The sequence below is a fragment of the Galleria mellonella genome, unplaced genomic scaffold, assembly GCF_026898425.1.
Source record: "Galleria mellonella isolate WM207_F2 unplaced genomic scaffold, CSIRO_AGI_GalMel_v1 utg778, whole genome shotgun sequence".
Lineage (NCBI taxonomy): Eukaryota > Metazoa > Arthropoda > Insecta > Lepidoptera > Pyralidae > Galleria > Galleria mellonella.
Genome location: NW_026442150.1, coordinates 2,161,754 through 2,179,766, shown reverse-complemented (window position 1 = coordinate 2,179,766; position 18,013 = coordinate 2,161,754). Strand labels below are relative to the sequence as shown.

The window sequence follows — 18,013 nt, the reverse complement described above, 5'->3', positions numbered from 1 at the left end:
ACTTGACTCCAAGTGGCGCTGTTAGTAAGTCCATCTAGCGATTAAGAAGTAATCGTGCTATATAACTCAATTTTTTTTACAATTAACAATTCGTAATGTTTGCTGTTATAGGCAATAAGAGGCATATAAATCTACCACTCAAAACTTTGCACTTATTTCATATTTTGCTTTGAAATATTTTAAACATTTTTTGCTATCAAAATTCAAATTTTTCAATGACACTATGACTTAATAAATATATAATTGATTTATTAACGTTTTAGTTCGTACACAGAGCAAATAATCAATCAGAAACTATGATTTTTTTTTTAATTGACAGATAATTGCAATATTGCAACACTTTGGTAGAAATATTAACAAATAGAAACACTTAAAAACTAATCATGACTAGAACGGAGCTGGAGTTTTACGAATAGTAGATATAAGGAATTACACAGAAGGAATGATAAAATAAAAACTGTAAATCATATGATTGCATCCTTTCTTCTTACGCAAATATAATTAGTAAAAAGAGGACGAAAGACACACCATCAGTTGCTATTTTTTTCAATTCATAGCAGGCTTTTCTTTCGTCCTCTGTTTACTAATTATATTTGCATATTAAGATAAGGAGGCAACCATATGATTTACAGTTTCTATTTTATCATTGCTTCTATGTAATTCCTTGTCCTTAGGGTTTGAATATTTCTTTAATCGCTTGTAGTGGACGTGGGAGCGGGTTGAGTGTGCGGGGGTGCGGGGGGAACAGGGTGGGCAGTGTGGGCGATGGACGCGTGCGGCGCCTGCGCGGCTAGCAGCGCACGCAGCGCGAGCGCCTCCTGTCTCAACGCGGCCACGTGCGCGCGTAAGGACGCGTTCTCCTGCTCGAGCACGCATGCGCGCCACGCTATCTGTTCAAACACGTTATTCTTATATTAAATAGATAGTGTCTCCATAGAAATGTTTCGAGAAAAACGGATCAAATTTTGCATACAATTTTGCGTGATAAATAATTATGAGCCATTCTATATTTGTGTAATGTATGTCCAGAGATATCGAAATAAAAATGCAAGATTACTGTTACTTGTTTACTGGTCGGTTACAGACTAAATGACATTTTGTTTCTTAGTTACCTTCAATAGTGTAACTTGATACCCTCAAATACTACAATTTGTATTATAGTTCTATATTTATTTTGTCTTATAATTTCTGTATCTTTTTAATGCGTAAACACTTATTTTATTCGTTAAATGATACTTCAAGATATTTTATACGTAAGTATATAGAATATTGATAAAAAAAAAGACGAGTCATCTAATTTGACAATTAACTGACATATTACGATGAAATTGACACTGTTTATTTTAAAATTTATTTATTATAATTTATTGTTATTATTATATTTATTGGATGGTTGTAATATTCAGGTTAATGTAATGATTTTTGTATGTTTATCCCTTATTTCAGATACAATGTACATTGTTTTTTGAATAAATGACTAATGACAAAAAGTTGACCCGTTTTAGAGACTCGAAGCTCTATCTAATACTATAAAAGCTAAGACGTTATTTTACAGTCCGTTTAGAGTTTAATGAAATTGGACGACCTTCGTGGCGCTACGGCACATGCTAGGCACACTGCATTGATAGTGAGTTCCTTGGTTCGATTTCCGGTCGGATCAATTGAAGACATAAAACTTACTCAGGCTTCGGTGTTCTAGTGTTATGCTGCAGATGTTAGCAGCCTGAACACAGGGCATCCTAGTTCGAAGACCAGGTGATTGGTCTTTCTCATCAACATCATGATATCAGCCGTTAACTGTTCACTGGTGAACATATGCCTCCCTTATAAAGGGGGGGGGGGTTTGCCAAAAGTTATTACGCTTGACATACGGATTAGCAACCGCAGTTAGGCTTTTAGTTGTGTTTTAAGAGGGACGTTGCTGTCCATCCCTCGGCCATCCCTTAGCCGCCACTTAACACGCGCACAGGACAGGAAGGAATGTTCCTTTCTATGCCGGGACCACACTGTGGTTGGTGTAATTATGTGGCGCAATCAACACAATACCTGGTCTTCGCGCATCCTGCGCGCGTCCCGTGACTTCTTAGCGGCTTGGTTGTTGCGCCGGCGTCGCTCGAAGTACTTCTCGTCCTTCAGCTCCGCCGGAATGGGACGCTTCTCGCCGCGGCGGCGGTACACTTCCCCCTCGCATGAGCCGGGGCTCAGCACTGAAATAGTCCCATACATTATCGTAATTGTTAATTTCATCATTATCATGTCAGTTAATGACCGTCCACAGCTGAACATAGGCCGTTTGTTAATTTACGTACTTACATACAAATCTGTTACGCCTGTCTCCCATTAGGGTAGGCAGAAACAATGGAACGCCAAATGCTTCGATTCAAACAAACCTCTTTCGCATCCTCCACATTCATCAATTATTATTACATATACATACATATCTGTCACGCCTGTCTCCCATTAGGGTAGGCAGAAACAATGGAACGCCAAATGCTTCGATTCAAACAAACCTCTTTCGCTTCTTCCACATTCATCAATCTTTTCATACACGCTCGCCGGTTACGGGTACTTTTAATTTGGCCCTTTTTCAGCACGTTAATTTACTTATATCATTGTAATGTATATAGTTATTGCGAGATATATGCATTGTTTTCATTATGCCTACTAGTCTTTTATAGGTGACGCTGGCAGAAATGATCGTAAAAAGATTGCCTTACAAAACCAGAAGGAGACTTTGTACAAAAGTCGATTGCTTAGGTACCTCTGTCCCATTCGTGTTTCAACCGTGAAGCAGTTGTGTTTGCATAGCTGTGTTTCGGTTTGAAGGGTGGAATATGGCGTGAATTGACAGGGTACAGAGGTATAACACCTGAGTCCTCAGGAATGACAACGCATGGGGGTATCATGGGCGAAACATACTACATATACTGTTATGTCCATGGTACTGCTCATGTCTATAGGCGACTATAACTGTAATATACTGACGGATCTATATATGTAATATTTGTCAGATCTGTCAGTATTCTACGACTATGACGACGATCAAACAGTAACAAACACAAAAAAATATAATCGGTTTTAGAACTTGCTTCTTTTTAAAGTCGATTGATAACGACCGATTGTCATTAAAGAAATGAAATAAAAAAGCATTACCCAATTATTAAAAAAAAATATACAGACGTGGCGCTGTGGGCACGGAGAGAGGGCCGTGAGTGCGGCAACACCCAGCGAGGCACGGCGGCGGCAATGCAGACAGCAACCCGCCCAGGGAGCCGCGCACATCTACGACAATACAATATGTCACTAACACTACATATAGTAAACAAGCTGACGGCCCACCTGATGGAAAGTGGTAACCGTCGCCTGTAGACACGAGCAGTACCACGAACATAACAGAGTATACTGTTTCGCCCATGATACCTCCCATGCGTTGTCATTCCTGAGGACTCAGGTGTTATTCTTCTGTACCCAGTAAATTCACGCCATATCCCACCCTTCAAACCGAAACACAGCCATGCAACACACAACTGCTTCACGGTAGTATTTGTATTAAGTACATAAGATGATTTTTCTTTCATAAATCTGTCAGTTATATTATGTCGTTGTCTTAATACAACCAGCATAAGTATTCGTTAAAATTTGGTCATTTTAACCTTGGGTACAATATAATTTCTCCCTTACACTGAGTAGTAAATATATTACGGTAACACTATTCAAGCTGCGAACTATCGGTCCCATTGGTAGCAATATACCCTGTCAGGTCGACCTCCACGTGGTGCTTCCTGGAACCCATCGTGTTGAATTCCAGGTGTATTTATCACGGTGAGCTAACTGACCTGCTTTTTCATTCGCACCCATCATCCTTCACTTACCATACCATTACCATTAGATTACCATTAGGGGTTACCATTTAGATATATAATTTATTTGCATCAAATATTTGTATATACTTAATGGTACATATTCAAAGAAGAATACATATACAAAAAAAAAAAACAAAGATAAAATACATAAAAGAAGTAACATCGTTTTTCATTTCATGCGTGTGCCACAGTTGCACAAAATGGTCACAACTCAGTTTATTGCTTTACCCTCAAAAGAGCAATTCTGTTGCGGCCAAAAGTCAAAAGTCAGCCGCGAGATTCCTTGACAGAAACCTGATGAACCTTGATAAGAATCTTTCCCATTTCATTATCATCCAATAAAAAAAAAGAACTTTATTTTATGCACACATAGATGAAAGAGTTGACCTATTTTTTTAAAGACGGAGACAATTTTTAATCTAAGATAGTATCATAAACAATATTTTCTCGTATTGAAAGTTTTATTTAAAAATTTGAAATACTTACGACTCGCACTTAACGATTTTTCCACCCACCTTCACACCCCTTTGTACATATTGATTTAACTAATTGCCCGCTATTACAAGTTGTGTGTAATCGCTTGCAGGTGGGCCTGTGGTCCTACTTAATCGACGGCACACGCGATGCGCTGTATTAAACGATCGACAAACATGGGGTGAATGGAGAACGAAACGCGGCTAATTTGTCAAGGAACTGTTTGACAGATGCATAATTGTAATCTTACATAGATTAGATAGTTTTTAATGTCGTTTAATCTGTGGTCGTTGCGTAATTACCTGAGATTAATGATTAATTTACAATCAGTTTACTATTGCCAAGCATTTTACAATAATAATTGTTAATGTAAAACATGAAAAAAATAAAATGATTGACTTTTTTTTTTTATAAACAAAATAAAGGATATAGAATTTTTAGTAATGGGAACTAGTAGTTCATTATCAATATACCAAAAGAAGACTTTTTTTATGGGTAAAAATGGTATAGTAACCCCACCTGCGCTAACGGGATACGCTGGCGGAGCACCAGTGAAGGGTGATAGATGAGAATGAAAACAGGCCAGTTAGCCCATCATGATGATTTCATCAGGAATTAACCATGATAGTTTCCAGGGAGAACCGCGAGGAGGTCGACCTGGTTGAGTATATTGCTAGCAACGGGATTCTCAGTCTCCATTACTAACAATCCCTTTCCCCCCACCAGAAGAAAACTTTGTATAAGTCGTTTGCTTGAGCACCTCTAACCCATTCGTGTTTCTACCGTGAAGCAGTTTTATTTGCATGGCTGTGTTTCGGTTTGAACAGTGAGATATGGCAGTGAATTTACAGGCTACAGAGTACAGGTGACAAATAACACCTGAGTCCTCAGGAATGGCAACGCATGGGTTTTTTTCAATGGATGATAATGAAATGGTAACCCCGGCTGCGTTAACAGTATAAGTTGGCGGAGCACCAGTGAGGGATGATAGGTGAGGATAAAAGGATAGGTCAGTTAGCCCACCGTGATGAATACACCTGGAATTCAGCACGATGGTTTTCAGGGAGAACCACGTAGAGGTCGACCTGATAGGGTGTATTGCTAGCAATGGGACCCTGCAACGCATGGGTGGTATCATGTGCGAAACAGTATACTCTGTTATGTCCATGGTACCGCTCATGTCTATAGACGTTTACCACTTTCTATCAAGTGGGATGTCAGCTTGTTTGCCATTCTAAGTTGCATAAAAAATATAACCATCGTCTTTACTTCCTGGCGAATTCGTGACGATGAGGTAACTTACCTGTCATCCCTTTATCTATACCGATGTCACAGATGGGGTTACCATTCTATTGTCATACAGTTGATACCGTATATACTCAGAGAATAAATAGTATAAATTTACAGTGAATGGTGATAGGAAAGGGTGAAAGTAGGTCACTTGGCCTATTGTGAGGAATTTAATAAGAATTAACCACGATGGTTGAAGTGGAAACCATGGGGAGATCGAAAAGCTGAGGTAATTATCCAAGACTTACCATATACATAAATGGTATAAAAGCAGGCCTTGAGTCTTAGGAGACATTTTGCCTCAATCTACTTGTTATACCGCTTGTACAACGGACTGTGTTGGGGGAAAGGGATTGTAAGCAATGGAGTTTAACAGCCCCATTGCTGATAATATACACTATCAGGTCGACCTCCACATGGTTCTCCCTAGAAATCATCGTGAACAATTCTTGTTGAATTCGTCATTATGGGCTTCATCCTCACCTATCACCCTCCACTGGTGCCCCGCCAGTGTATACCGATAGCGAGGGCGAGGTTACCATCCCATTATCACCTATTAAAGAAAAAAAAGAATAACGGACTGTGCTCTGAGGAATTGTTCAATATGATGCTTACAGCCACTTTGTACTACCGTGCAGCTCGCCATCGACAGGGAGTTCACCTCCATACCTTAAAGCCTATATGGTCGCGTACAGCGCGATTTCAGAGACGTTTTCTCCTACGAACGCTCAGGTCATGAAATGGGGTTTCATAAAAAAGTGGTAAAGGGGTTTCTTCAGAGTCGACAACGCGTAATGCCCCTGGTATTGCAGGCTTTCATAGGCTACGGTGACCACTTACCATCAGATGGGCGGTACGCTTGTTTGCCACCTCAGTGGTATAAAAAAAAATTGCTAGCTTTTAGATACCATTATTAATAATTCCGAAAGGAATTGACAAAGAGAAATCTCTGTCAATTCCGTTTCCATCAGATTTGCCATTGGAAGTCTGATAAAAAAATTCGAATAAAAATTGTTTTTATGTTTTCAAAAAGAGGGTAAATATACTTAAAAATCCCCATCAGGTTAAACGGTCATACATGGAAGCGCCGACCCCATAAATATTGTCTTCACTTAATAATTTATTTATTGAATTATGCCAGCAACACCCGCGCCACCTCGCGGTGCCGTGCGAAGTGCACCACCTGATTTGACATTGTTCACGCACTATTCCAATTTGAAATGGTTGAGACGCAGTATATGGGTGTTCGATGACGCTGCACATGCAGTAATGTGCGGTATTAAAAAACAAATATTGACCCAGGGAAAGTTGTTTTACTGGGGGAAAGGGATTGTTAGTAATTAGACTTAATAGCCCCTTTGCAAGCAATATCAAGAAATGTCAGGTCGACCTCCACGCGGTTCCCCCTGGAAACCATCATTGTTATTTTTTGTCGAATTCACCATGGTGGTCCAACTGACCTGTATTCATTCTTACCTATCATCTTCCACTGGTGCCCCGCCGGTGTATACCGATAGCGCGGGCGGGGTTACCATTCCATTTTCACCCATTAAAAAAAGAAACGTTGTTTTACTTGTACCGTCTTTTACCAGCTTTTTCTTCATCATCATCATCATCATCATATGAAATAAAATCTTTGTAGTTCTACATAGAGCACTCATTTAAGCTTATTTTTAAAAGGTTTTTCAATTATTTGTTTTATCGTTTTATATATATATATATATATATATATATATATATATATATATATATATATATATATATATATATATATATATATATATATATATATATATATATATCTGCCCTTCATACGCTTTCTGTTCTTACCTAATGGTTAGCTCATAGAGAATGCCGTATGGCATCGAGCTCGCCACTTGTACAAAGTTTTATTGTGCAATAACTAAATAAATAAATAATATTATAATAATATATCTAACATATAAAATTCCCGTGTCACGGTGTTTGAACTCACTCAAGAACCTTTCTTCCCTATCGGTTGACGGTTCTTCGAGCTATGTAACCAGCCTATTGCCACATTTTTTATTATAAACAAAATTGTATAAATATTCCTTTTTCGAATATTAAATCAGAGAAAATTTATACATACAAACTATATTTATATATATTTTCCGTGATATATTATTATGTAAGTTTAATAGATAAAAAATAAATATAAAAAAAAATACATATATCTAATATATAAAATTCTCGTGTCGCGGTGTTTGTACCAAACTCCTCCGAAACGGCTTTACCGATTTTTATGAAATTTTGTGTGCATATCGGGTAGGTCTGAGAATCGGCCAACATCTATTTTTCATACCCCACAATGATAAGGGTGACCCACCTCTAAAATTGTTTTTTAATTTTTTTGACAATTTTTTTTATTTTTATTTTATTATAATTTAGCACTGAAAAATACATACAACCTCAAATTTTCACCGTTTTACGATCAACGCCTGTTTTTTAATTGCGATTTTTATATTCCGCAATAGGGTTGCAAGATGGCAATCGAATATAACAATTGTAGTAGGATATATTTTCATGTATAGTTCTAGAAATAATGTATATGGTAAAACAACGTTTACTGAGTCAGCTAGTAAATATGTATTAATTAATTAATTATAATTTAATTAATTGTCCATTATTGAATTGAGGCCTCTCCCATAAAACGGCGTTTTGCCAGTAGCTGTCACGTTTGGCAGGCGGATTGGCAACCGCAGTTGGATAAAAAGAAGGGTAAAGGACAAACCTGATTCACGTAGTCCTCGCGTGTAGGTCTTTTGTACGCGTTCTCGTTCTCTCTTCTAAATATCTAACACTTTTGTTGATTTTGCTTAAGGTGTCACTGTATGTTGCGAGGCTTTTAATTAATTTTTTTTTACTACCATTGGCTACCATTAAGTTCTCTTAGTCGCCTCTTGCGACACTTACGGGAAAGTGGCCTATTCTATACCTGGATTACATGGCAAATATATCTTGTATAGTATAGTCATTCTATGGTTTTAAACCAGAGAATGACTATACTATGACCATTAGAGTTACTCTAAAGCACGTAATAAGCATCAAGGTAAATTAAAGAGATAGGATACGAGACAGTGGCGTAACGATAGGGTGGCAGGGCTGGCAAAATGCCACGGGCCCTCGACCCAAAAGGAACCCGGCTGAAGAGGTCGCGAGCTCATAATATTTCTTTTACATTGTACCTGAGTACTTTACTTGAAAAGCATTTTTTTACTGATAGGGCCCCATCAAAAGAATTTGCTACAGGCCCCAAATGGTATAGTTACGCCACTGATACGAGATACTGCACTTTGGTTGTTTTGTTAAGAGAGGGACTGGCTGAAAACCAGCGCTGTGCAGCTGTTCACATTGCGCTGGGACACTCGCAGCATCCGCTGAGCCGGTTCCTTTTGCCGGGTGTGGGACACTTTTTGTATATGTTATTTATGTTTTATATTGTAAGTTTACTGGCAATAAATGTTTCTATTCTATTCTATTCTAGTGTAATTCTGTGATTTACTGATTCCAATTATGTTTGCATGAATGGGATTCGGAATATGGGCACTATACCGTTTTGCATAAAATGAACAATAATTACTAATGCTGGGAATAACCAGATGTTGGCGCGTTGGTACAAACGAGTGATGTTTGTGGCCGACAGGTGACTGGTTCTATAGCGAGGATGTAGATTAAACATTGTTTAAAAAAGTGTTGCTTTTGATATTATTAAAAACATAAGAACAAGGAATTACATAGAAGGAATGATAAAATAAAAACTGTAAATCATATTGTTGCCTCTTATTTGTTTTTATACAACTTAGAATGGCAAACAAGCTGACGGCCCACCTGATGGAAAGTGGTAACCTTCGCCACATAGACATGAGCAGTACCATGGACATAACAGAGTATACTGTTTCGCCCATAATACCCCCTATGCGTTGCCATTCCTGAGGACTCAGGTGTTATTCCTCTGTACCCTGTAAATTCACGCCATATCCCACCCTTCAAACCGAAACACAGCTATGCAACACACAACTGTTCCACGGTAGAAACACAAATGGGAGAGAGGTACCCAAGCAATCGACTTTTGTACAAAGTCTCCTTTCTTCTCGTTTAAATATAATAAGTAAAAAGAGTACGAAAGATACACTATCAGTTGCTATTTTTGTCAATTCATAGCAGGCTTTCATAGACATTCATATATACATACATAGAATTTCATAGGCATTCATAGCAGTATTTACAGTTTTTATTTCGCCATTCCTTCTATGTAATTCCTTGTTCTTAGTTAAAAACTTACACTTTTTTTAAGGTGATAGGCAAAGACCATACGGTTGTATTATAATGGAACAACAAAATTTGTAACTGGCATAAAACTTTTTATGTTTTTTATAACAATTAAATGTCATAGATTAAGAATTGTACCTGTAATAAATTAAAAGCATAGATTAAGGATTGTAATTATGTTCGTAATTTTTGTACTTTTTGAAGTGTAGCAATTTGCTTTAAAGAATGGGACATCTGACAGGGTATATTGCTAGCAATGAGTCTCGTAGTCCGCATTACTAATAATCTATCATCATGAATTGCTTGATCGTGGGGAGTTAGTAACCGAAAATTTCAATATACATGAATGGTACAAAACATCACATAAGTACTCACCAGGTGGCGCCAGAAGCTGGTTGTAGCTGGTCAGCAGTGTCAGCGCAGCTAGCGCCCCACTGCGGCTCTGCTGTGAAACACATCCGTCCGCGTCGTACCGGAATACTGTTTGGTCCATTTTCTTTTTATTGTTTATTTATTTATTTATTTATATGTTATATTATTTATAGTTCATTTATGCCGTTATATAATGAAACCGATTCTGGGGCGGCATTTCTGTTAATTTATCCCTTAAACCATAATTTTAATTTGATAATTTCGTAAAATTACTTTTTAATTAATTAATTTATTTATTCATTTATTTATTATTTTTTTATTTATAATAAATAAATTGGTAAATATAATATAATATTTACCAACCAATGAAGCTTAACAGTTTCCCAATTTGCTTCCTTAGCAATCACAATATATACAAACATTTAGATCGATCCACAGATCGATCCACCGATCGATCGACCGATCGATCCACCGATCGATCCAAATAACAATTTTGTTCACAATAGAACACTCGCACATTTATTTGGATGAAAATTAATATCTATTATGTATTATGTCGATAAAACTCTTTGACAAATAAATTAACAATAATGCATTATGAGTCATTTGGAACAAATTTGATTACTGTAAAAAAAGGTCATAGCGAGTCAATCTTCAAAGATAAACATATAATCTATATATATATATATATATATATATATATATATATATATATATATATATATATATATATATATATATATATATATAACAATTAATGCCACTTTTCGTTGTAATTTTATAACTCAAGAACGGGCTCACCTATCCAAACCAAATGTTTCTTTGTTCGCACTATTTAGTAGATGGTTTATGTGAAGTTTGCACAAAATCGCTCGAGCGGTTCTTCATTTATCACATTTTTTGTAACAAATGAATTATGAAACAATAAATGGCGGATCTTTTTTGTTAATGGGGATTTTTGTGTTAAATTCAAACTTTTTACAGGGTACAGAGGAATAACACCTGAGTCCTCAGGAATGGCAACGCATGGGGGGTATCATGGGCGAAATAGTACACTCTGTTATGTCCATGGTACTGCTCATGCAGCATCATTTATAAATACATTATTTTATGTGTAACTTACAAGTGCAATAAAGAATATATATACAATTTTAAAATAATTTCGCAACAAAATTCACCGAATAACAGAATATGACGCGGGCTAAGACGCGTTTATTTCAGGAATTGTTTAACATTAAAAACTTTTCTTTACTTAACAAGTCATATAATTTTTTTTTTTTAATATTTCTTTATTATATACGTATTCTTTATTGCACTTAAACAATATATGCGAAGATTAGTTAACCAACTTGTTAGCAAGGGAGGGCTTATCTCTGAAAGAGATCTCTTCCAGCCAACCCAGTGTAGTTAGAGAGAAAATAATTAATTGGCGGGTAATCTAGTGCAGGAAAGGTACCGGTGAAAATAATGTAAATACGACAAACAAACACAAATTGTGAATAAATAAATAAATAAATACGTAAATAAGGAAATAGATAAATATATATACATATGTATAAGTGCATAGAATCATGTACAATTGATTAAAAGGTGTGATTTCAGTCTTCTCTTGAAGGAAGTAATGGAAGGACTATCCTGTACGTCAGCAGGTAGCCTGTTCCACAGTTGCGCAGCACGAAGCGTGAAAGAGTTTCGAAAAAAATGGGTCTTACAAGAAGTATATACATGTATAAGTCGTTAACTGTCCACTGCTGGACATAGGCCTCCCCTTGGGGGTTTTACCAGTAATTGCCACGCTTGGCAGACGCATTGGCAACCGCAGTTAGGCTTTGATGATGTTTTAAGAGGGACGCTGCTGCCCATCCCTCGCCCTCCCTTAGTCGACACTTACGACACCCACGGGAAAGGAACGGGTGGCCTATTCGATGCTGGGTGTATTATTTTTACAATTTTTATAAATAGATGTATGCATGGTATTAATTTTTTTTTAGTACGTTTGTTCCGTTATGGAACAGGCTAAGGTCGGAGAATTTACAGAGTACACAGGAATAACACCTGAGTCCTCAGGAATGGCAACGCATGGGGGATATCATGGGCGAAACAGTATACTCTATTATGTGCATGGTACTGCTCATGTGTATAGGCGACGGTTACCACTTTCCATCAGGTGGGCCGTCAGCTTGTTTGCCATTCTAAGTTGTATAAAAAAAAATGCTGCCTAGTCTTTAGTATGATAATTTGTCTGGAATCATGATAGTTATATGATTATTTGCATATGTTTTTTTTAACATGCATTTTTTTTTATTAGATATACTTATGGCGCCAAATAGCTACCGTCTTTTTCTCTTCTCCTCTAACCAAAGGTTGTATGGAATAGATTGATTTAGCGATAAGACCGTCTTTTGTACTTCCTATGTATATATATATATATATATATATATATATATATATATATATATATATATATATATATATATATATATATATATATATATATAAGTTTTGTATTATTTTTAAGTGGTACAATAAATAAATAAATTAATAATATAATTTTTTCTTGTCACGATTCTACAACAATTTCGAAAGGCTTTTCTCGTCTTCAAAAGTCAAGATCCACTGCTTCTCAACTATTAATGAAGAGTTATAGGTGTCACAGTATAGTAATATGTAGTATTTGTTGTTATTAAATATTTGTTCAACCAGAGACAATACTAATATTTTATAACAATTAATTTAGATATTTTGTCTTTGATAGAAAACCAGTGTGCAAAATCGAGATATAGTTTTAAAAAGATATTGTATCTACTTATATTTAGTTTTATCGTATGTTTTTAAATTTTAAATTCTAAATTGATTTCACATAACTTAGTGCTTACTTCGATATTTTTTTTATTATTAATTTATGTTAGTATTTTATAAAAGAAGCCAGCGGAGACTTCACACAGAAAAATTGCCTGAATCTGTTTCCTTTATTTTATTGTTTTTTTTTTTTTTTTCTATATATATATATATAGCAGAGTGCTGTTTTATTTTAAAACGTTTACGATCACACATTTATTTTTTTAATCACAACTTTTTTACCACTTTGACCATAGAGTCAATATGCAGGAAAATTAAAAATTCACACTTGAATTTCGAACGGATCGCTCCATTTCCCGCCGCGAGACTGCTAAGCTGTTACGCTGTTACGCATTCCGTAGCTTTTACACTTGTGTAATATGAACTGTCGCATTGTGATTGGTTGCTGTGTGATTGTTAGGTAACGTCCGCGTTGCCTATTGGTCGCCTGCTTACACCACGCCCCGCAACACTCCGTAACTTACCGCGCTTATGAAATAGGGTGCAAGCTCTATGCCTCTTTAGGGTTGCCAGCTGTGTTAAGAAATTACACTTATTGTAACATTTTTTAAAATAATTGTTACGAAACTCGGAATGGCGGGTTGACACTCGATAGAAAGTAGTAACCATAATTTATATTCCTTACAGCTAAAATAGAAAGAAGAAGGGGGAGAGGGAGACCGAGACATAGTTACATCAGGCAGTTCAAGGAAGGAGTTGGTGTCGTGTCGTATCAAGAGGTGAAGAGACTCGCTGAAAATCGTAGTGAGTGGCAAGAGCTCCACCGACAAGAGCGCAGCTCTTAAATGGATAGATAGATAGATAGACAGCCAAAATGGTCGCGTACAACGCGGTTTCAAAGATGTTTTCTCCCACGAACACTCAGGTTATGGAATGAGCTCCCTGCCGAGGTTTTCCCAAGAGACTACAGCATGGGGTTCTTCAAAAGGGGGGTAAAGAGGTTTCTTCAGGGTCGGCAACGCGCGCGTATTGCAGGCGTTCATAGGCTACGGTAACCGCTTACCATCAGGTGGGCCGTATGCTTGATTGCTACCTGAGTGGTATAAAAAAAATTCATGAAAAACACGATGGATATCACAGAAGGCATGGTACCGCTCATATATTGTCATTCTTGAGGACTGTGGTGTAGTGCCTCCGTACCCTGTAATTTCAGTGGTATATTTCATCGTTTTTTATTTATTCAACTTAGAATGGCAAACAAGCTGACGGCCCACCTGATGGAAAGTGGTAACCGTCGCCTATAGACATGAGCAGTACCATCGACATAACAGAGTATATTGTTACGCCCATGATATCCCCCATGCGTTGCCATTCCTGAGGACTCAGATGTTATTCCTCTGTACCCAGTAAATTCACGCCATATCCCACCCTTCAAACCGAAATACAGCCATGCAAACACAATTGCTTCACGGTAGAAACACGAATGGGACAGAGGTGCCGAAGCAAACGACTTTTGTATAAAGTCTGCCTCTGGTAAAATAGAATTTTCTGTTTTATGCGCATGTCTTCACGAAGCACTTCATTCTAACTTGTTGTTTTCGTAAAACCGGCTCACTAATTTAATTTAATTTATATTTGTAAATCACTGTGTCTTGGTAATCTCATATGGACTCCCGCGATACAGATTCGCCTAGTGCGGGCTCCAATGTACTCGCTGTTGTAAATTTCTTGTTTTTAATAAATAAATTTATAATTAATAAAATTAGCTACAATAGACAAAACAATACAATAGACATTTTTTGTGTAAATTTGTAAATTCTGTTGGGAGAAATAAAAATTAATTTTAATGTGGCAACACCGTTCCTAAATAATTAATGGAGTGTCATTAGCGCGGACGGAGGGCTCTTTATTCTGTACGCAAACGCTATTGGAATTTTCGTATAAATATTTACTTATTGTTGTTATTTGTCGATTAAATTGTAAATAAAAAAAAAACAAATAATTTATTTGCAATGTTGACGTCGAATAGGTAGGTGATACAAACTTATTTTATATATAAATTTATTTTTTATTAATTTTAGCTTTTTTTTTGTCTTTTTTTACACAACTTAGAATGGCAAACAAGCCAACGGCCCACCTGATGGTAAGTGGTAACCGTCGCCTATAGACATGAGCAGTACCATGGACATAACAGAGTATACTGTTTCGCCCATGATACCCCCATGCGTCGCCATTCCTGAGGATTCAGGTGTTATTCCTCTGTACCCTGTAAATCTAGCATCGTTAGTTAGTTTGTCCCATAGACTAAAATTTCATTTTTAATGAGTGACGAGTCACCTGACTTGCTTCATCCTCACCTATCATCCCTCACTGGTGCCCCGCCAGCGTATCCCGTTAGCGCAGGCGGGGTTACCATTCCATTATCATTAAAAAAAGATACCTACCTTCTTTATATCTTCTCGAATTGATGGCCGAATTGGACCAGTTACTCTCAAGTTTCGCTTTTAACAACACATGCAATGATTGACTGGTAGAGAATGCCATCAGGCATTAAGTCCGCCCTAATGTGAGTGAAATTATAAATAAATACAATTAAATTTTAATTTTTTATAATTAACTTTAAAGTTCAAATCAAATATTACGAAAATAAACAAATGTCGTCCATCTAGTTTCTTTTTTTTTTTTTTTATACAACTTAGAATGGCAAACAAGCTGACGGTCCACCTGTTGGAAAGTGGTAACCGGCGCCTATAGACATGAGCAGTACCGTGGACATAACAGAGTATACTGTTTCGCCCATGATACTCCCCATGCGTTGCCATTATGCCTCAGGTGTTATTCCTCTGTACCCTGTAAATTCACTGCCATATCCCACCCTTCAAACCGAAACACAGCCATGCAAACACAACTGCTTCACGGTAGAAACACGAATGGGACAGCGGTACACTCGTCTTCTCAAGCTTTCCCCTAGGGGAGAGCCGGGGAAACCTGTCCGGGGCTTTTTACCCCTCTCAGGTGGTGTCAGTCCGCCGCCCATCAATATAAGCGGGTCCTTGGGTTGAACTTCGTTGAGCAACTGATTCTTAGCGTGCCGTCCCGTTCACTCTGCGCGGTCTTCGCCTGCCGGAATGGGGCAGAGGTGCCCAAGCAAACGACTTTTGTACAAAGTCTGCCTCTGGCAAAAGTGTCAAGTGAAGTCGTGTCAACATTAAAGTAATAAAATACTTCTCTTTCTCTCTCCCTCTCTTTCTCAAGGTTCTCAAATTGATTAAAGAATAAATCTGCCTTACTACATTTTTGTACTAAGGCAGACTAAGTGAATGTACAAAAGCCTACACAAATAAATAAATAAATAAAATACTAGATGACTTTTACTGATGCGTCAAAAATGGACCTCAGCAACTCCTTCCTTGATCTGCCTGATGTAACTATGTCTCGGTCTCCCTCTTCCCCTCCTTTCTATCTTACCTTCTATTATAACGTTCATAAGTTCCACGTGTCGTATCAAGTGTCCCAACATTTTTCCCCTTTTGTCCTCAATAGTTCTAATAATTTGTCTTTTTTCCTTAACCCTAAACAGGACCTCCTCATTGCTAATTCGATCCCTTCAGCTAATTTTCTCCACTTTAATCACTACATAGTATAAAACAAAGTAGCTTCCCGTCTGTCCGTCCCTATATATGCTTAGATCTTTATAACTACGCTAAACGGATTTTGATGCTGTTTTTTTTTTAAAGTGTGATTCAAGAGGAAGGTTTATGTCAAAAGGATATTGTTGGCATCATAAAACACTTTCCCGCCAACTCCAGCAACAAACATGGCGTCGCAATCAACGATCAGCGCGCCGCTTACCGCGTGACACGGAACGCGTTACAGACAACTGACAGCTAATAGCACAGCGTCGCACATAGAGGCGCATACATATTTAAATAATTTCAACAAGATAGAAAAAAAAAATTAAAAAAAAAACTATATACACAAGAGAGAAGAGAAGCCAGCAGCTTCTTTAACAAGACGAAGAAAGCAAAACGCCATGCCGATACACAGACCATCCGTGTATGTCGGTTTAAAACCTCGTGACCCGGAGGTAGTTGCCTCCGGAGTTGAAGCCGTGGCAAAGGGGTACGCCCCGAGGCCCCATACCTCGCCCGTACACACCATCTAGCGGGCATAGATAAGACCTAATTGATTGAACAAGATAGATAGATTTATTTATTTGCCAGAACATTGTTTTTTACAGATATTGATTTATTGTGAAGTACAAATGTTCGCCTTATAGTCTAACTAAAGCATGCAGGAGGGAAAGGGATTGTTAGCAATGGAGTTTAACAGCTCCATTGCTAGCAATATGCTTTATTAGGTCGACCTCCACATGGTTCCCCCTGGAAACCATCGTGAACAATTCTTGTTGAATTCGTCACGATGGGCTAACTGACCTACTTCATCCTCACCTATCATCTTTCACTGGTACCCCGCCGGTGTATACCAATAGTTCGGGTTACCATTCTATTATCATCCATTAAAAAAAAAAACTAAAGCATGCAAATTCGTTATTGGCTAGGTACAAGTTATACTTAACGTTACATCAATTATTCATTCGATTAATAATAATAAAATCATTACAGTATTTTAAAAAATTAATAAACCATAAATAATATTGCCACTTCATTAGACTGCAGGGGGGTGGCCGACATGTTTTTTTTTTGATGGGCGAAAATAAAATGGTAACCCCGCCTGCGCTAACGGTATACGCTGGCAGAGCACCAGTGAAGGGTGATCGATGAGAATGAAAACAGGCCAGTTAGCCCATCATGATGAATTCATCAGGAATTAACCATGATAGTTTCCAGGGGGAACCGCGAGGAGGTCGACCTGGCTGGGTATATTGCTAGCAATGGGATTCTCAGTCTCCATTACTAACAATC

At 37.5% G+C, this 18,013-nt stretch overlaps 1 protein-coding gene across 2 annotated transcripts; it reads right to left on the bottom strand.

Moving 5' to 3' along the window:
- Positions 1 to 636: 636 nt before the first annotated feature.
- LOC113510060 (CCAAT/enhancer-binding protein delta-like) lies at positions 637 to 13,565 on the bottom strand. Of its 2 annotated transcripts, XM_031910687.2 has the most exons (5): positions 13,371 to 13,565; positions 10,293 to 10,522; positions 3,181 to 3,282; positions 2,047 to 2,207; positions 637 to 890 (listed from the first exon to the last, which is right to left on the bottom strand). In XM_031910687.2, exons 2-5 carry the CDS (start codon positions 10,408 to 10,410, stop codon positions 690 to 692), a joined length of 582 nt encoding a protein of 193 aa, XP_031766547.1. In that variant the 5' UTR covers positions 10,411 to 10,522; positions 13,371 to 13,565; the 3' UTR covers positions 637 to 689. The 2 variants fall into 2 exon arrangements, with proteins under 2 accessions (XP_031766547.1, XP_052757334.1); XM_052901374.1 differs by lacking the exon at positions 13,371 to 13,565 and having other exon boundaries at positions 10,293 to 10,670.
- Between the last annotated feature and the right edge of the window lie 4,448 nt (positions 13,566 to 18,013).

Excerpts from the sequence above, each read along its gene's own strand:
- LOC113510060 (XM_031910687.2), bottom strand. The coding sequence starts at position 10,410 with ATGGACCAAACAGTATTCCGGTACGACGCGGACGGATGTGTTTCACAG. Across the intron at positions 3,283-10,292 it reads CCAGCTTCTGGCGCCACCTG|ATGTGCGCGGCTCCCTGGGC; the intron begins GTGAGTACTTAT and ends GTATTGTCGTAG. Across the intron at positions 2,208-3,180 it reads CTCCGTGCCCACAGCGCCAC|TGCTGAGCCCCGGCTCATGC; the intron begins GTCTGTATATTT and ends GGACTATTTCAG.